Below are 17,238 nucleotides of genomic sequence, written 5' to 3'. Positions count from 1 at the left end.
TCGATGGGTAAGGAACAACATTATAATAACATTGAAACAAAAGCCCAAGCAACCAACCTGAAACTTGAACTGAGACTGTGCAGCTGTCTTTGCCAACAGGGTTTTGCACCTCAAAACTATATACTCCACTGTCACTGGGTGCCGCGTTGATAATCTTAAGGCCAGATACTTTGTTGAAGAAACTTATTTTGTATTTGCTGTCACTTGTCAGTTCTTTTCTATCCTTAAACCACTTAGTGCTGAGTTCAGGTGTGCCAGTGACAACACACTCCAAGGTACAGGTGTCTCCTGAGGTAACGTTTATGGATGCTGGCTTTTCCACAATTGCTGCAGGTTCTAAAACGAGAAAAGAATTGCATCAAAATTCTAAAATCAAATTGAGAAATGAAAGGACATGCACACACTGGTAAGTGTATGCTCTGTGCTCACAATCACATCCTACTTGTACTAACCGAGAACAGACAGTGTGGCGAAGCACTCCTGAGTTCCAGCATCATTTTTGATCTGACAGGTGTACTTTCCAGCATTGGCAGTTTCTGCCCTTGAAAACTGTAGGGTGGCAGTATTTTCTGAGTAAGAAATCCATATGTTTTCACTTTCTCTAACAATCTCCCCCTTGTCTTTGAACCACACCACGGAAATCGGCTCAGCGCCTTCAATGGTAGTCTGCAGCTGCACTTCCTCACCAACGATGGTGGAAATGTCACTGAGCTTCTTCACAAATCTTGGTGGTGCTGGCGAAAAAGAAGCATATACTAGATTTAAAATGGGTGGGATTAATAGTATTTCCTTTAAATCATGAATCCTAGGAATCCAAGTAGCAATAATATGTGGTTTCAGTTATGTTAAATAAGAGGCATCTGGGGTGAGTGGCAACAGGGATGCATTCGAATGTGTAGTAAACAGAAAGAATTGAATGTCTTGTCATCTCCAGCCTTTTAAATCCAATCAAAACCCATTGGAAAATATGCCTAAAAGGGTACTTGGTAGGATTTAAAAATAGGATGCACCCTAAGCAAAAAGATTTGGGAAGGAAGAAAAGGGAAAGTAGAAGAGGCTAGTGATTAAGAACCGGACAACAGTTAAGGGGCCAAGAGAGCACTAATATTAGAAGGAAAAGAGTGCAGAAGAGAATGAAGTCACTCTAACCTTTCAGAGTGACAGAAGCAACACAAGTGTCACTCCCCACATCATTGGTGGCTTTACACTGATATTCCCCAACGTCCGCGGTGTCCACATTCAGTATGTGAATACTTGTAAGGAAGTTCTCAGACATTATCTTGTACTTCTTGCCACTCCTAAGTTCTCTCTTGTCTTTATACCAAGAAACTTGAAATGGGGGAGTACCCTGTAGCTCACATTCAAGATGAACATCGGTTCCTTTCAGTGTCTCAACGGGATGAGGCTTTTTGAAGAAAATGGGTGGTTCTGAAGTTGGAAGATAATTAAGTTGGGGGGAAAGAAAGGAAAATTAGCAGGTGTTCTGCAAGAATATAGTTACAATTAAGAATTAGTTTTCTGTTCCATTGTAGATAAAACATCAATTTCAATTTTGTACTGTAGCCTTTAAAAATTTTAAGATACTGATGGAGAGTCCAGTAGGGTATTGCGAGGACAACTAGAGGGGAGGCTAGTGTGAAAAACATGAAGGAAGAGTGAGCGCTGACCTTTAACCTTTAAGGAGGTGCTACTGCTTGCGCTGCCTGCTGCATTGCGGGCCTCACACGTGTAGTCGCCGCTGTCTTCAACACTGAGGTGGTACGCTTCCAACACCGCCACTGAGTCCAGGAATGACATTCGGAATTTACTGCTCTCTTGAATTTCAGTTTCATCTTTGTACCACAAAACTCTGATTTCTGGAGACCCTCCTATTTTACATTCGTATCTTGTGTGTTCATCCTGTTTCACAACTCTTGAGGGTTCTAGCTTTTTAATGAACCTGGGTGGTTCTACAGGACCAAGAGGGAAAACACAAGATAAGGGATGGAAAACGCACACATAACTCAAGACGAAGCAAAAAGAGGGATCTCTGACAAACAGAGAGGCTTTTAAATACGTTTATTTTTGCAACGACCCATATAAAATATTATTGCAAAAGGAAGGAGGAAAAGACATGAAGTCCTATTGTGCAACCCTCTTCTCAGCAAAAAAATCACTTTTCTACCACAGAATCAGAGGCAGAGCATGTATCTGTTGGTGGCGGTACTCAGTGGCTCGCAGGCAACAAGACAATTTGATTACTTCCTGTATGTGAATCAGTGGACTGTCTACTTCCCACAGTTGTAAAGATATTTGTTATGTGCCATGACGAATTAGAATAGCAGAATTGGGTCAGCTATTTTAATATTTTTAAAGCACCATTTTCTCTTATGAGCTTTAGCTATTTCTTTAACCTTTATATTTTTCCTTCAAAGTTAAGAGAGTAATTTTTTCTTCATTAACTGGAGCAAGATAATTAAGCTTAGGGAGATAAAGATGGTTAGCTATACGCCATAGAGCAAGTGGGCTGCTGAATCTAATTCTATTTTAATTTCAGGGTATTCATGAACCAACACTACTACAAAAATCTTTAATAATGCTCTAATGGGTTGACCAGAAGCCCACCGAGTTAAGTATTTAACTTCTTGACAATAGCAACCATGAACACGCTGCAGAAGGGAATGGTTGTCTTCCATAATGTCAGATATTGATGTGCTCCCCCCCACCCCTGCCAGCTTTCACAATAACTTAAGTGGGGCTAATGGAGGAAAAGATATTGACATAATTAATCTGGATTCTTCTTAAAGGGCTTGAGAGCTTGGGCCTCTGCTGTCCCTTAGAGGGACAAAATCCATTCATTTAATAACTGCTGCAGAAAATAAGTCATTTGAGATAGCTTTTTTTGTTCTAAGATAAATTCCTTCACACTTGGATTTTCATGCAATTCTGTGGAAAGTTTTTGTTCACTGTCTCTCTGATCTCTATTTTTGGTTTTCAAAAATGGACTTTCAGTCCAATTGTGGTTTAAAAAAAATTAAAACTTGACCCAATTTGAAAGGCTCTGGATCCATGTGATCACTTGTAATTACTAGGCCATGCTCCTAAATGTAACTTTGAAGCATATCCTTCCTCTTACAGTTTAAGATACTGAAACTGGAGGAGAGACCTTGCTACTTAGACAAGTACCTTGTACACCCAGATGAGCAGAACAAGAGTCTTTTCCAGCAACATTGCTTGCGTAGCAGGTGTACTGCCCAGCGTCACCTTTGCCTACTTTGAGAACTGTCAGAGTGGCAGTATTTTCAACCAGAGTCATCTTGTAGTTGCCTCCAGGGCGAATCTCTCGGTTGTCTTTGGCCCAAGTGATTTTGATTGGTGCAGTGCCAGTTACATGACATTTAAAAGAACCACTTTCTCCGAGAGCAAGATCTACTGATACAGGCTTTAGATCGAAGAAAGGAGGCACTTCATGCTCTGAAAAGAATGAAGACCAACATGGTGACATCAGTTTTCATGCTCCCAGACATGGAGCAGGAGCAAAGTGGCACCAGAGTTGAGTGGCCCAACGCAGTGAAGCTGCTTTAGAATGAAGAGGGTAACGTGATGGGCTACTCACCTGAGAGAATGAGCTTTGCACTGGAAGAGGCAGTCCCAAGAGGATTAGAAGCTGAACAATTGTACTGACCAACGTGACTCTGGTCAGTTTGCAAAATCTGAAGAGTTGCTACATTATGAACAAAAGATGTTTGCAAATTAGAATCATCTCTCAAAAGCACCCCATCTTTGTACCAAGACACTTGAAGAGGTTCTGAGCCATTGATGCGACATTCGAATGCAACTGGGAAGCCAAGAGTCTCATGAACATCCTTCAGTTTTCTTGCAAAAGTAGGTGGAAGTTTGCGCTCTGTAAGAAGTTACAGATAAATCTTATTTACAAGAGAGAAAATATCTACAACATATTTTGGTCCATTAAAATGTAGGTATTTTTAAGAAAATGGATCTGTCAACACACAGCAAAACTTCTTAAGCAAAACCATCATCACCTTTGATAACAAGCACAGCGGAAGAAGCGACGGCCCCCACGCTGTTTTCTGCCTTGCACGTATACTCTCCCACATCACTGTGGTCCACCTTGTTGATGACCAAGGAGGCAACATTATTTTTGAATTGCATTTTATATGCTGGAGCTGATCGTAGCTTTGTGTGTTCTTTATACCAAGAAATTCTAATTTCGGGGGTTCCGTCGACTTTACACTGTAAAATTGTAGGTTCTCCAATGGCGGCTTCCACATGTTCCAGAGGTTCAATAAAATAAGGTGGTTCTGAGGTACAAAGAATGGTAGTCAATCAATCATGCTAGCTCAAAGAGGATGTTTTCAAAGAACAAGAAGAAAGCAATAAAAAGAGGTAACTGTCAACACACCTAAGACAGACACCAGAGCTTCAGAAATATCTTGACCAGCCTCATTTTCTATCAGGCAACTGTATTGTGCGTAATCCTCCACGGTGCTGTCAAGAATTTCCAGTATAGAAGATTTTTCTGTCATAGTGATACTGCAGTTTGGAGACTGTACAAGAGCGAACTCATTCTTCAGCCAGCTCACCGAGATGGGAGGCGTGCCAGTATATGTGGCCTCAAGAACTATGGGGCTTCCTGTCTCAACACTGAAATCAGCCAGTCTTTTCACAAAGGTGGCTGGTTCTATAAGGAGAAAATATGAGGGTAAAGTTGACATCTTCAAATGAAGACTTCAAAAATTTTAAAAGATACACAAACTGAAGAGAAGAGCAAACCTTTCACAAAAAGATGTGCGGTACAAGAAGCACTGCCAGCATCATTAGTAACGAGGCAAGAATAGTCTCCACTCTGCAGTGGCTCCACCTCAAACAACTCCAGCTCTGTGACAGAATCTTCCAGAGAGACGGTGCAAGACTCCCCTGACACCAGTTCCCTGCTGCCTTTAAACCATTTGACCTTGAAAGGAGGGGTGCCTCTAATGACACAAGTGAACGCGAGGCTCATTCCAGGTAAAACTTCCACAGAATCGGGGATTTGTTCAAAAGATGGTGGTTCTAGAATACCCCAGAGGGAGGGAAAGATCAAGAGAAAGAAAGAAATTCGAGTGAGAAGTGCTTTTGCTATTTGAAGAAAAGGGAGCCAAGACTAAAAATGAAGACCAAACAAAGAAATTGCACACCAGGCCAGCACCCAGCCACGTGGAAGAGACTGAGAGAAGCAGCAGCCTGCTCCTCGCAACTGACCTTGCACAGTCAGCACTGCCGAGCATTCATCAGAACCAGCCGCATTGGCAGCCACACAGGTGTAGGAGCCCGAGTCGGAAGGCTCCAGGAAGCTCAGCTTCAAAGTGCAGACGTTTTCTGAAAAGCTGGACTGGCATTTAGGCCCACTAACAATCTCGTTTCCCTCCTGAAACCAGCCGACCGAGATGGGGGCCGAGCCAGAGACTCGGCACTCCAAGACCACCGAGGCTCCCAGCACCGCATTCGTGTCTTTCAGCTTGCGGATGAAGGAAGGAGGCACAACTCGATCTAGGTGGAGAAGGGCAGTTTTGGGTTCACAGAAGAGCTTTATTTTTCCCCAGGGAAAAATGCTATATTCATAAAACTTCCTAGTACTTACCAGAAATGTGAACAGATACAGTGCAGTTACTTTTACCAACGCTGTTCTTCACTTCAAAGCTGTACAAGCCCTTGTCACTCATTTCTGCACAGGGGATCTTCAGCGAAGCCACTTTGTTGATGAACGTCATGTGGTGTTTGCTGTCTGCAGATAATTCTCTTCCATCTTTGAACCACTTGGTTGAAAGTTCCGGAGTCCCGGCCACCACACACTCCAATGCAAAAGGATTTCCGGTAGTGACAGTCATGGGTTCTGGCTTCTCTACGATTCTGGCTGGTTCTGAAAGAAGAAGCATGTTACACTGAAAACAAAGCCACCTTCTGAACTAAGAGTACAATCAACATGGGGTAAGAGTAATATTTGCAGACAAGGATCATGGGTCAATGAACTTGATTTTTTTCTCTCAGGCTGTACTTTGTTACTTACCTAGTACAGTCAAGACTGCTGAACATTCTCTCATTCCAGCATCATTTTTGATTTGGCACACATATTTTCCAGAATTAGATGCTTCTGGTCTACCAAGTTGGAGGGTAGCAATGTTATCAGTGAAGGAAATCCTTGTGTTTTCACTTTCTCTGATGACTTCACCTTTATCTTTCAGCCAGACCACAGAAATGGGCTGGAAGCCTTCCACCACAGCCCGTAACTCGACGGGATCCCCCACAAGGGTTGAGGTGTCACTTAGCTTTTTCACAAATCGTGGAGGTTCTGATGAAATAAATTTGTGGTTAGGAAGAAATGAGAATCACACCCACATATGTTATTGACCAAACAAGAAAAGATTAAAGGAAGAGACATATATGTCCGTGCCCCTATGTACAAACCTTTGAACTTGACAGTGCAAGCACAGGTGTCAGTTCCCACCTCGTTAGTAGCTTTGCAGTGATATTCTCCTACATCAGAGTCTTCAAGATTAAGTATATGAAGACTTGTGTCAAAATTTTTTGAAGTAATTTTAAATTTCTTGCTGCCCCGAACTTGCTTTCGATCTTTAACCCATACCACTTCAAACGGGGGAGTTCCCGAAATTTCACATTGTAAGATGACATCGGACCCTTTAAGGGCTCCTACAGGAGAAGGCTTCTGGGTAAAAACAGGAGGTGCTACCAGAAAAAAAAAGAAGATGAACAATGAGAATATTTGCTTACTAAAAAGGAAAAAAATGGAATCTGCAATCATTAAGGCTGACAGTTCTGTGGGGGGTGGGGGATGGAGGGATTGAACAAAAAGGAAAAGGACTCATGGACACAAACAACAGTGTGGTGATCACAGTGGGTGGGGAGGTGGGTGGCAGTGGAGGAGGGTATAAGGGGGATAAATGGTAATGGAAAAAATAAAATAAAAATAAACTATTAAAAATAAATAAAAGTGGTATTTGCAAAAAAATTAAGTAAAAAAAAAAAAAGACTGGTGTGACCATATTAACAATATGCTAACATAAGGAATAAAAACTAGTTTCAGAATTACAGGCATATACTTTTAACCAGACTTTTTACTTTGGAGTTTGTAATGTGACCCAGAAGGAATCCAAATCGGAAGAGAAGGAAGAGAGAAGGAAGTTCAGTGTGTCTAACCTTTCACGGTCAGGGCTGTGCTGCAGCTGGCGTCGCCAACACCATTGTGAGCTTCGCAGATGTAGTCTCCACTGTCCTCGGCACTGGCTTCATTGATGGTGAGCAACGCCACAGAATTAGCAAATGACATGTTGTATTTCCAGCTTTCGTGAAGTTCACTGTCATTTCGGAACCACAGAACTTTGATTTCTGGGGAACCACTTATTGTACATTGCAGTTGGATGGATTCTCCCTGCTTTGCAACTTTTGAAGCTTCTAATTTTTTAACAAACTTTGGAGGTTCTAGTAAATCAAAGGAAAAAAATAACATATTTATAATTGAAAATCCTGTAAGTGCTTTTGGAAACTGGTTTATTAAGAATATACTTTCTGAGAATTTTGTGGTAAAATAGTTGTCTTTTATAGTAAATAAGCTTTTAATACTTTTAAAGAGAATTAGATGGATAAGTTTATTCTGTAGTTTGAATACATAAACTAAAACATATCCATTAATGTATCACAGAGGCACTTGATTAAAATTTAGTAATGATAAATCAGAATGCCATTTAACAGAAAAGAACAGAAAAGAATAGAGAGTTGAAACAACACTTAAGACATTTCAGTCGAACAATACTTTTTGATCGGATTACACTTACACACTAACTTAAGTAACAATATAAAGAAGAAACAGAACTTTGATGGTTACCTCTGACATGAATATACAAATTGTAACATGATCCAGTTAGTTTAGTCCCAAAATTTAAAAACTAAAGGAATTTTTAGAAGACAGTTACACAAAGGTGGGAAAGAGCGAATATTGGCAAGTGCCACGAAGTGATACCTTTCACACTGAGTTGAGCCGAGCACATGTCCTTGCCAACATCGTTGGTTGCTTGGCAAGTGTACTGACCAGAATCTCCTTTGCCTACTTTAAGAATTCGCAAATGGGGAGTGTTTCCCACACACGTGATCGTATAGTTTCCTCCAGGACGAATCTCCTTGTTATCTTTTGACCAAGTGATTCGCATTGGTTGAGCGCCCGTCACATGACACTCAAAGTCGGCACTTTCCCCAGCAATGACATCGATAGATACAGGCTTGATGTCAAAGAAGGGAGACTTCTTAGGTTCTGGAAGATGAAAAGAAAAGGCAGTTGTGTATGGGTTTGTTTGTTTGTTTGTTTTTCACTTTTGTCATTGGCCATTTCTACTTTGACAATGAGCAAGAAGTCATGGTTTGCAAAGAGAAAGTTTAAGATGGGAACAAACCTCTTGCTGTCAGTCTAGCACTAGAAGACGCTGTTCCTAGTGGATTGGAAGCTGAGCAAGAGTACTGGCCAGAGTGACTCAAGTCAGTCTGCAAAATTTTCAAAGTTGCCACATTATCTACAAATGATGTCTGCAGGTTTTCATCATCTCGCAAAAGCACCCCATCTCTATACCAGCACACTTGGATGGGTGCAGAGCCATTTAATCGACAAGTGAGTGTAACTGGTAACCCAACAGTTTGTTCAATGTCCTTCAATTGTCGTGCAAAGGAAGGTGGGAGTTGACGCTCTGTAGGAAGACAAGGGATACCTGAAGCATTAGTAGATGAAATAAAATTTCCCTGATAAAGATAAAAGAGTTAAGGAAAAAAGGAATTTCTTAATTTCTAAAATAATATCATAATATCACCTTGAATTCTGAAGACAGTTTTAGAAGAAGCGGTTCCTATACTGTTTTCTGCCTTACATGTGTATTCTCCACCATCATTGATATTCACTTTATTAAAAACAAGTGTGGCCACATTGTTTGTAAAGTAGGTCCTGTATTCAGGGGTGGGCCGTAACTTGGTGTCTCCTTTGTACCAAGACACTGTAATTTCTGGTGTCCCAGCCACTTGGCATTGTAAAGAAACTGAATCTCCAACTGAGGCCTCCAGAGGTTCCAGTTCCATAACAAAGTAAGGGGGTTCTAAAGAAGAAAGGCTCACAATTAGCAACTGGAGTGAAAGGAAACCAAACAAACCATGCTTCCAATTAGACAAATGCCAGTCATTAAGACAGAAGAACCGACAACACACCTAATGTAGATACCACAGCTTTGCAAACATCCTTCCCTGCCTCATTTTCAATCTCGCAGGAATACTGTCCTGCGTCGTTTTTTGTGCTATTCAGAATTTCCAGGATGCAGGTTTTCTCTGTTGTGACTATGCTGCATTTTGCGGATGGAGTTATGTTAACGCCATTCTTTTTCCAGGTAACTGAAATTGGAAGTGTTCCAGTGTAGGTGCCCTCCAGAATTATGGACTTTCCTGGTTCTACAGAGTGGTCACTTAATTTCTTCACAAACGCAGCTGGTTCTGGTGAGTGATAAAGCACAGCAGTTAAACACAGTAAAATACGAACAAAGAGATCAGTGTACAGAAAGTAGGAAGAACCAAGCACTTGAGCAAACCTTTAACAAAAAGACGAGTAGTGCAGGATGCTTGGCCAGCACCATTAGAAACCACACAGGTATATTCCCCACTCTGAGACAGGTCGACGTTAAATAATTCCAGTTCTGCTACAGTGTCTTCAAAATAGATGTTGCACCTGTCGCCTTTCACCAGCTCTCTGGCACCTCTGAACCAGCCAACCTTGAACGGAGGGGTTCCTCTGATAACGCTTGTGAAGGTGACGTTTTTGCCTGGTAGAACTTCCAAAGGTTCGGGTTCCTTCACAAAAGAGGGTTGTTCTACACAGACACAGAGGACAATGAAAAGGTGCTATAAGTTTCAAATGCAGGTGCAATTTTGAATCACAAAAGAAGAGTGCTTTTAACTGTGTGTCAACCTATATGTGCACCCAAAGAGGCATTTGTAAGAAAGGGTTTGAGTGTCTGACACTGACCTTGTACAGTCAACACTGCGCGACATTCATCAGACCCAGCGACATTGGCAGCCACACACGTGTAAGTGCCCATATCTGACGAGTCCAGAGAATTCAGCTGCAGTGTGCAGACATTATCTGAAAATGTGGTTTGGTATTTTGCTCCACTGACAATCTTAGTTTTCTCATGAAACCAGGCAACAGAGATAGGCGAAGATCCAGCTACTTTGCACTCCAAGATGCAAGAAGTGCCCAGCACCCCACCCGTATCTTTCAGCCTTCGTGTGAAAGAGGGGGGAACCATTCGGTCTGTGTGAAGAAAGGCAAGAAATGCATCATGATTTGAAAGAATAAAGGAGACTCAAGAGAGGAAAACTTTTGAAAGGAATACTGTGTAAGCGATGAGAGGAATATATCGGAACTGACCTGAAACATCAACCACAGCTGTGCAGCTGCTTTTTCCAACATTATTTTGAACCTGGAAAGTGTATGTGCCTGCATCTTGCTTTTCAACGGAGAGAATCTTTAAGGAAGAGATTTTGTTGTGGAAGCTAAATTTGTGTTTTTGGCTGCTAGTCAGCAGCTTTCCATCTTTGTACCATTCAACGGAGAGTTCAGGAGTGCCAGCCACCTTACACTCCAGGGTGCACGTCTCTCCTACAGTCACTGTCATTGGTCCTGCCTTCTCGACAATGACTGCGGGCTCTGAAATGAAATCCGATAGCCACCTGTCAAAGTCTGTTACCTTTACTCTATCTCTACTATGTTTGCTCCATCTCTACTAGCAAATTCACTAAGACTTTATTCCAATGAGATGCTTACGTTAGGGTTCTGTCTCTAGACTTAAAATGTAATTTCATGATTATGTATTGCCATGAAATTATAGGAGTTATTCTTAAGAAATATATTTTTTGCACAAGTTGATTACCAGAACAATTCAGACAATGCACATTAGACTACGTACATACTGTTGTGCACTTGATCTTGGGAGCAAAGGCTACGTGTTATTTTTAATTATGTGGTATTTTTGCTCTACTTTCAAGTACACAAGGTAATTTTTTGAAAGTTGTTATTCAAACAATTAAAAATAGAAGTTTAATATGCCCAGCAATGAAAGCGGCAAGCTTTCCTATCAAATGTTGATCTTTGCAACTCTTGTCGGCTTTAACAACTAGTGCTTTGGAAGCAGAATGTCACGCTGGGCTTCTTTTTTTTTTTTTCATGTGTACAAAAGATAGTCATGATTGCATTTTCTGATCCATCAAGGAAAGTTGTAAGCAAACAGTAAAACAGATGGATATTTTTTGTTAGAATCACAGAGTTTCGGAAGATTTATTAGATTCCCTAAACCTTTAAAATGGATGAAGATGGATATAGGTCTAGAAGCAATTCTGGGAAGGAGATTGTACCAGTAACTGGTAGTAACTCATCTCAGCGTTTGGCACCACTTTCTATCAGGGGACCATTGCACCATATTGTACCAACCTAAAACAGTCAGCGTGGCCATGTTCTCCCTCATTCCACCATCATTCTTGATTTGGCAGATATATTTTCCAGCATTAGCCGGTTCTGCTTTTGCAAACTGTAGAGTTGCAACATTTTCCACAAATGTAATCCTGATGTTTTCACTTTCTCTAATCACTTCTTCCTTCTCTTTAAGCCACTGGACAGAAATAGGCTGCATGCCCTCTACGGATGCTTGTAATTCAGCAGGCTCCCCAGCAACAACGGTGATGCTGTTCAGTTTGGAAACAAACCTTGGTGGCTCTGAACATGGAAAGACGGATGGAGGTTGTTGAAAAGATTGCCCAGATAATGGGACGGAGACAGAAAAAAGTACTTTGCACATTCCTGCCACATGCAGGAAATATGCTTACCTTTCAGTTTTACAGTACAGATGCAAGTGTCACTTCCCACTTCATTCTGTGCTTTGCAGAGGTATTCACCAATGTCTGAAGTGTCGACATTGAGAATGTGAATACTCGCATGGAAGTTTTTGGATGAAATCTTGTATTTTTTGCTACTTCGGAGTTGCCGCTTGTCTTTGTACCACACCACCTCAAATGGTGGCGTTCCCGAAAGTTCACACTCAAGACTAACTTCAGCATTTTTAAGGGTTTCTACTACAGGAGGGAAGCTGCTAAAAACAGGTGGTTCTGTAAAAAAATAAGAGTTTCTCATGAATGGGGCTTTAATTTCCTAGAATATTTTTGTTCCTCTGTTTTTACATTGAGAGAGTCAAGATACTACAATGGGGAAGTGGTGTCAAGTGGTATCATGTTAGTGTTGAGGAAGAACAGCTTCCAAGAGGCCGTTCGCCTTTACCAAATCACTCAGCGTCACGGCAGGGAACCCTGGCTTGACTCTACCTGCCCTTGCTGAGCAGCTCAACATTCTGTCTACTCCACAGTACTTACTTATCTTGGACTAGAAAGATTGATGCACACATTTTAAAATCAAAACAAAAGAGAGGACACCAATCAAACAAAGCCAAGCCCCCCAGAATATTAATTAATATGGTTTGTGTGAGGTATAGAACTCTGGCTTCAGGAATAAATCTTTTGTGTGTGCTCTACAACAGAGACACTTGGAAGGTATCACATTGGTGATCCACGCCTTCTACTTCAACAGATGATTGTTGCATTAGTTGCCTCCCAATATAACAAACTTGGACTTTGTGATAACAACACTGGGAAATGGCAGTGGAAAATATGAGTATTATTTGTACCGAGGTGTAGTGATATAATTTTTTAAAAATAGAAGTGGATTCTTATGAGAAAAAATGTAATTGCTGCCTACTTTGTTTTTGTTTTTGGTATGTTTTTGAAACATGAAATTTGAACTGCTTGGCTAATGTGTCCAGGTGATTAGAATTATGGTATTGGGGTAAAATCAAAAATATTCCAGAATGATGGGCTATGTGTAAGCAAGGCTTAAGAAATAACATCTCAAAAGGGAAACAATGCCGTCTTGGGAAAATACTCTATGAGCCCAAATGGAGGCTAAAATGGCAGTAAAGGAATGAAGAGCTATAATGCCAGGGGTGAGGAGGGTAAGTTGCATGTGATGAACAGAAGAAATAGTTCTCTACCTTTTACTATAACCTTGGTACTGCAGCTAGTGCTGCCAGCAGGATTCTGAGCCTCACAAATGAAATCCCCGCCATCGTCTGTACCAAGATTGTTCATCTGAATGACGGCCACTGAGTCAATGAAAGTCATTCTGTATTTATCACTGGCTGAGAGTTCATGTTCATTTCTGTACCACACAACTCTGATTTCTGGGGATCCAGTTATCTTGCATTCAAGTCGTGCCGAGTCACCTGCTTTCACTATTTTGGATGCTTCTAATTTCTTTACAAACTTTGGTGGTTCTAGAGAGTGAAGGAAAGAGGAGATGATGAGGGAATGGATACAAATAACAAAAGTTCAATCAAGTGGTTTATAGAACAGAGAACACATGACCAATGCCTGGCAGATATTGTGAGAAAGAAGGGTACCCTCTTGATTAGGTGAAAACACTATAACAGATCACAGAAAGGACCAGAGCCACAGGTGAGACAGAAACACAAAAACAATCAAATCTGCACACCTGTCACAAGCAACATTGTAGTACAAGAGTCGCTACCAACATCATTGGTAACTTGGCAAGAGTATTGTCCTGTCTTGGAAGCATCCACTGAGTAGAGATTTAAGAAGCTAGTTGACCCTTCCAAGCCAATGAAACACTTAGGTCCAGAGGCAAGTTCCACGTCATCCTTGAACCATTTTATTTTAAATGGTGGTGTTCCTTTTAGTACTGCTTTAAATTCCACTGTAGAATCAGGTATGGCTTGTTGTCGCTCAGGTTTCACTAGGAAGCTTGGTGGTTCTATAGATTATGAAGATAAATATGTTGAGTTAAACTCCCAGAATTAAATTATTTTGACAATTTGTATGAACATATAAGAATACATTATTAAAAAGAGGAAATGACTGAATATTTCTTGAACTCAATAAATGCATATCTAACAAAACAAAATTATTGAGACTTTTAGGTCTAAAGGATGCAAGATAAGAGTGATACACTTTCAAAGCAATGACAAAGAAGAATCCAGAAGGGTAAGGAAATTCTAACCTTTCACAGTTAAGATGCCGCTGCATGCATTATCCCCTGCGACATTTGATACTTTGCATGTGTAATTCGCAGTGTCTTCTAACTCCAGATGATTGACTTCCAGTGCCACAGTGTTCTCGTGACAGAGAAGTCTGTATTTTGCACTTGTAGATATTTCTTTTCCGTCCTTAAACCACTGAGCACTAATAGGAAGGGAGCCAGAAACCTTGCACTCCATGTGAATGGAGGAGCCCAGAACTTTATCCATCTTGGTTAATTTTTTGGTGAATGAAGGAGGAATATCTTGATCTGCCCAATGCAAACAGCAAAACACATCCATTACTATGTTGCCATTTGTTTACAAAGGACATAATATAAGCAACAGAAGGCAACTGGAGCCCAGGTACAAACCTAGCACTCTCAGGTAGGCGTCACAGCTACTGCTTCCAAAGTCGTTTTCCACCTTGAAGGTATACTGACCGCTGTCTTGCTTCATTACTGACTGAATCCTAAAACTGGCCACATTATTTTCAAAAGTCATCGAAAAATATCTACTGGGCACAATTTGTTTCCCATCTTTAAGCCATTTCACTTTGAGTTCTGGTGTCCCAGCCACAACACACTCCAAGGTCACTGGGTCTTTCTCAGTAACATCGACAGATTTAGCTTTCTCTAGGATTTGAGCTGGTTCTGCAGTAGGAATTAAAATGTGGGTGAGTTGTGCTGACAAATGGACTAGAGACAAGGCATGTTTATCAAATTGTCTCCACAGACTGATTCTGACAGAGAAGAGCGTACAAACCTTGTACTAAAAGGAAAGCGTAACACCTCTCAACTCCTGACTCATTCTTGGCTTGACACGTGTACCTCCCGCTGTGTCCATTGTCCACAGCTCTGATTTGAAGGGTGGCCACACTGTTCACAAATGAAATATGAACGTTATCGTCTTCATCCAGAATCTGATCATCCTTTAGCCAGGTTACAGAGATGGGAGGAGAGCCTGCCACGGTGCTCTGAAAGGTGGCAGCACTTTTCAAAACGGAAGTGACGTTTTCTATCCTCTTGGTGAACGATGGTGGTTCTGTGATTAGATAGTGTGAAGAGAAGAGGTACAATTGAACTCCTACCCATAATCGTGAAGTTAAAGAGCATTACAGGGTTTTTCTCTGGCAGCCTGCTTCTTGTGCATGCAACCAACTGACCTTTCAGGGAGACTCGGGCATTGCAAGAGCAGCTGCCGCCTTCATTGGATACAATGCACTGGTATTCACCAGTGTCTGAGGGGTCACATTTGGTTATATGGAGATTAAACACTGACACTCTGCCAGTCAAGGTGTATTTTTTGCCGCTTCGTATTTCCTTGTTATTCTTCAGCCAAGTGACTTCAAACGGAGATGTTCCTTTAACTTCACACTCCAGCTCCACGTCATTATCTTTCACTACTTCCACAGGCTTCAACTCCCTGATAAAGGTGGGAGGTTCTAAAGGTTCAAGAGGAAGACAGAGACTAGCTTACTCAAGGGAAGACCCAAAGCCCAGCCAGTAGCACAGCCAAAACAGAAAGAAGATCCAGCAACGAACCTTTCACTTTTAATTCAATGCTGCAGCTTGCTGTGCCTGCGTCATTACGCGCCTCACAGACGTAAGTCCCACTGTATTCTACCCTAGCACCAGAAATTTGGAAAGTGGCTAAGCCATCGATGAAGGAAATGCCATATTTCTCAATGGCTGTGATTTCATTCCCGTCCAGATACCAAGAAACTCTGATTTCAGGAGTGCCGGTTATTTGGCATTCGAATGTTGTCGACTGTCCATTCCTCAGCACTAACACGGGGCTGGGCTTCTTAATGAACTGAGGAGGCTCTAAAGATGGGGGAAAAAGGGTGATGTTGAACATCTTTAAAAACAGAGGCCAGTTAGCAAAATTGGTTTCTAAAGCTTCTCCGCCCCCCCACCCAAGAAAATCTAGACAAGCAAGAAAGTGAGGAGATGTGGAGACCAGACCTTTGACAAAGAGAGTGGCCTTGCTGGTGGCCACGCCAACATCATTGCTTAGTTGACAAATGTAGGTCCCAGAATGAGCAGCTTTGGCCGAGAAGAGCTCCAGCACGGTGGAGGTGTCGTCCTTCCACACCGAGCGAGCTGCTCCTGAGTGCAACTCTCTGTTGTCTTTAAACCACTTAATTGTCATGGGTGCAGTGCCACCCACGAGAGCCTTTATTTGAACCCTCGTGTTGGGATTGACATCTTGAGACCGTGGCTCTTCCACAAAGTAAGGGGGTTCTGAGGCGAAAGAAAAAGAAGCAAGAGGAGAAAGGAATGTTTGTTTTAGAACTGAGCAGTAAAGGTAAGAATTGAGAATGAGACAGCAATCAGTTCCTGATAGGTGGAGATACAAACTGCCCACCTTTGACTGTCAGATGGCCACTGCACTGGTTGTGGCCTGCCTTGTTCGTGGCAGAACAGGTGTACGTCCCACTGTCTGTGCTTTCCAGGTGCTTGATTTCCAAGAAGGCAGTATTGTCATGAAAAGAGAATTTGTATTTCTCACTAGCTGAAATTTCCTGGTCGTCTTTGAACCATTGGATACTTATGGGATGTGACCCAGCCACTATACATTCTAAGTCAATAAAAGACCCTTTAATGCTGTCCATTTTCTTCAGCTTTTTGGTGAATGAGGGGGGTATGATAAGATCTATGCAATGAAAAAACAAAAAAAATTGTTAGGTCAATCCGCCAATTTATATTTTCTCTAAAATTGTAAGAGATGAAGGAGCACAGAAACACCGAGTCCCTCCGCACAGAAAAGCAATACCAACCTAATACATTAATGCTAGCCTTGCAGCTGCTTCTCCCAACATCATTGTGGACCTCAAAAGTATATTCTCCACTATCTCTCTTTTCTGTGGAAATAATCTTCAGTATAGAGACTGTGTCAGTGACACTGATTTTATATTTTTGGCCCAGGGTCAGTTCTTGGCCATCTTTAAACCATTTGGCTGTAATCTCCTTAGTCCCTGAAAATTTGACCTGCAAAGTGGCTGGGTCTCCTTGGGTGACATCTATAGATACAGCCTCCTCAGTGATTGTTGCAGGTGCTGTAGAAAACAAAGGGACAA

The 17,238-nt window shown here is 41.6% G+C and overlaps 1 protein-coding gene across 1 annotated transcript in view; it reads right to left on the bottom strand.

Annotated features, from left to right (window-relative positions):
- TTN (titin) overlaps positions 1-17,238 on the bottom strand; it is a 274,055-nt gene that overhangs the window by 177,290 nt on the left and 79,527 nt on the right. Inside the window, exons 57-89 of the mRNA XM_037044363.1 lie at positions 16,939-17,217; positions 16,527-16,814; positions 16,124-16,402; positions 15,701-15,982; positions 15,322-15,600; positions 14,922-15,200; positions 14,531-14,809; positions 14,141-14,428; positions 13,616-13,894; positions 13,116-13,397; positions 11,902-12,180; positions 11,510-11,791; positions 10,451-10,729; positions 10,046-10,333; positions 9,612-9,890; positions 9,238-9,516; positions 8,850-9,128; positions 8,442-8,729; positions 8,015-8,302; positions 7,195-7,476; positions 6,445-6,723; positions 6,047-6,328; positions 5,621-5,899; positions 5,242-5,529; positions 4,774-5,052; positions 4,403-4,681; positions 4,023-4,301; positions 3,596-3,883; positions 3,166-3,453; positions 1,668-1,949; positions 1,150-1,428; positions 453-734; positions 58-336 (exon numbers count right to left, since the gene is read on the bottom strand). Coding sequence (XP_036900258.1) covers positions 58-336; positions 453-734; positions 1,150-1,428; positions 1,668-1,949; positions 3,166-3,453; positions 3,596-3,883; positions 4,023-4,301; positions 4,403-4,681; positions 4,774-5,052; positions 5,242-5,529; positions 5,621-5,899; positions 6,047-6,328; positions 6,445-6,723; positions 7,195-7,476; positions 8,015-8,302; positions 8,442-8,729; positions 8,850-9,128; positions 9,238-9,516; positions 9,612-9,890; positions 10,046-10,333; positions 10,451-10,729; positions 11,510-11,791; positions 11,902-12,180; positions 13,116-13,397; positions 13,616-13,894; positions 14,141-14,428; positions 14,531-14,809; positions 14,922-15,200; positions 15,322-15,600; positions 15,701-15,982; positions 16,124-16,402; positions 16,527-16,814; positions 16,939-17,217 — 9,300 coding nt within the window. The remainder of the gene's footprint in view (positions 1-57; positions 337-452; positions 735-1,149; positions 1,429-1,667; positions 1,950-3,165; positions 3,454-3,595; positions 3,884-4,022; positions 4,302-4,402; positions 4,682-4,773; positions 5,053-5,241; positions 5,530-5,620; positions 5,900-6,046; positions 6,329-6,444; positions 6,724-7,194; positions 7,477-8,014; positions 8,303-8,441; positions 8,730-8,849; positions 9,129-9,237; positions 9,517-9,611; positions 9,891-10,045; positions 10,334-10,450; positions 10,730-11,509; positions 11,792-11,901; positions 12,181-13,115; positions 13,398-13,615; positions 13,895-14,140; positions 14,429-14,530; positions 14,810-14,921; positions 15,201-15,321; positions 15,601-15,700; positions 15,983-16,123; positions 16,403-16,526; positions 16,815-16,938; positions 17,218-17,238) is intronic.

Source organism: Sturnira hondurensis, unplaced genomic scaffold (genome assembly GCF_014824575.4).
Source record: "Sturnira hondurensis isolate 20B ecotype Veracruz unplaced genomic scaffold, ASM1482457v3 Scaffold0004136, whole genome shotgun sequence".
Classification (NCBI taxonomy): Eukaryota; Metazoa; Chordata; class Mammalia; order Chiroptera; family Phyllostomidae; genus Sturnira; species Sturnira hondurensis.
The sequence above is the reverse complement of the archived record's forward strand: the minus strand, read 5'-3'. Positions and strand labels throughout refer to the sequence as shown.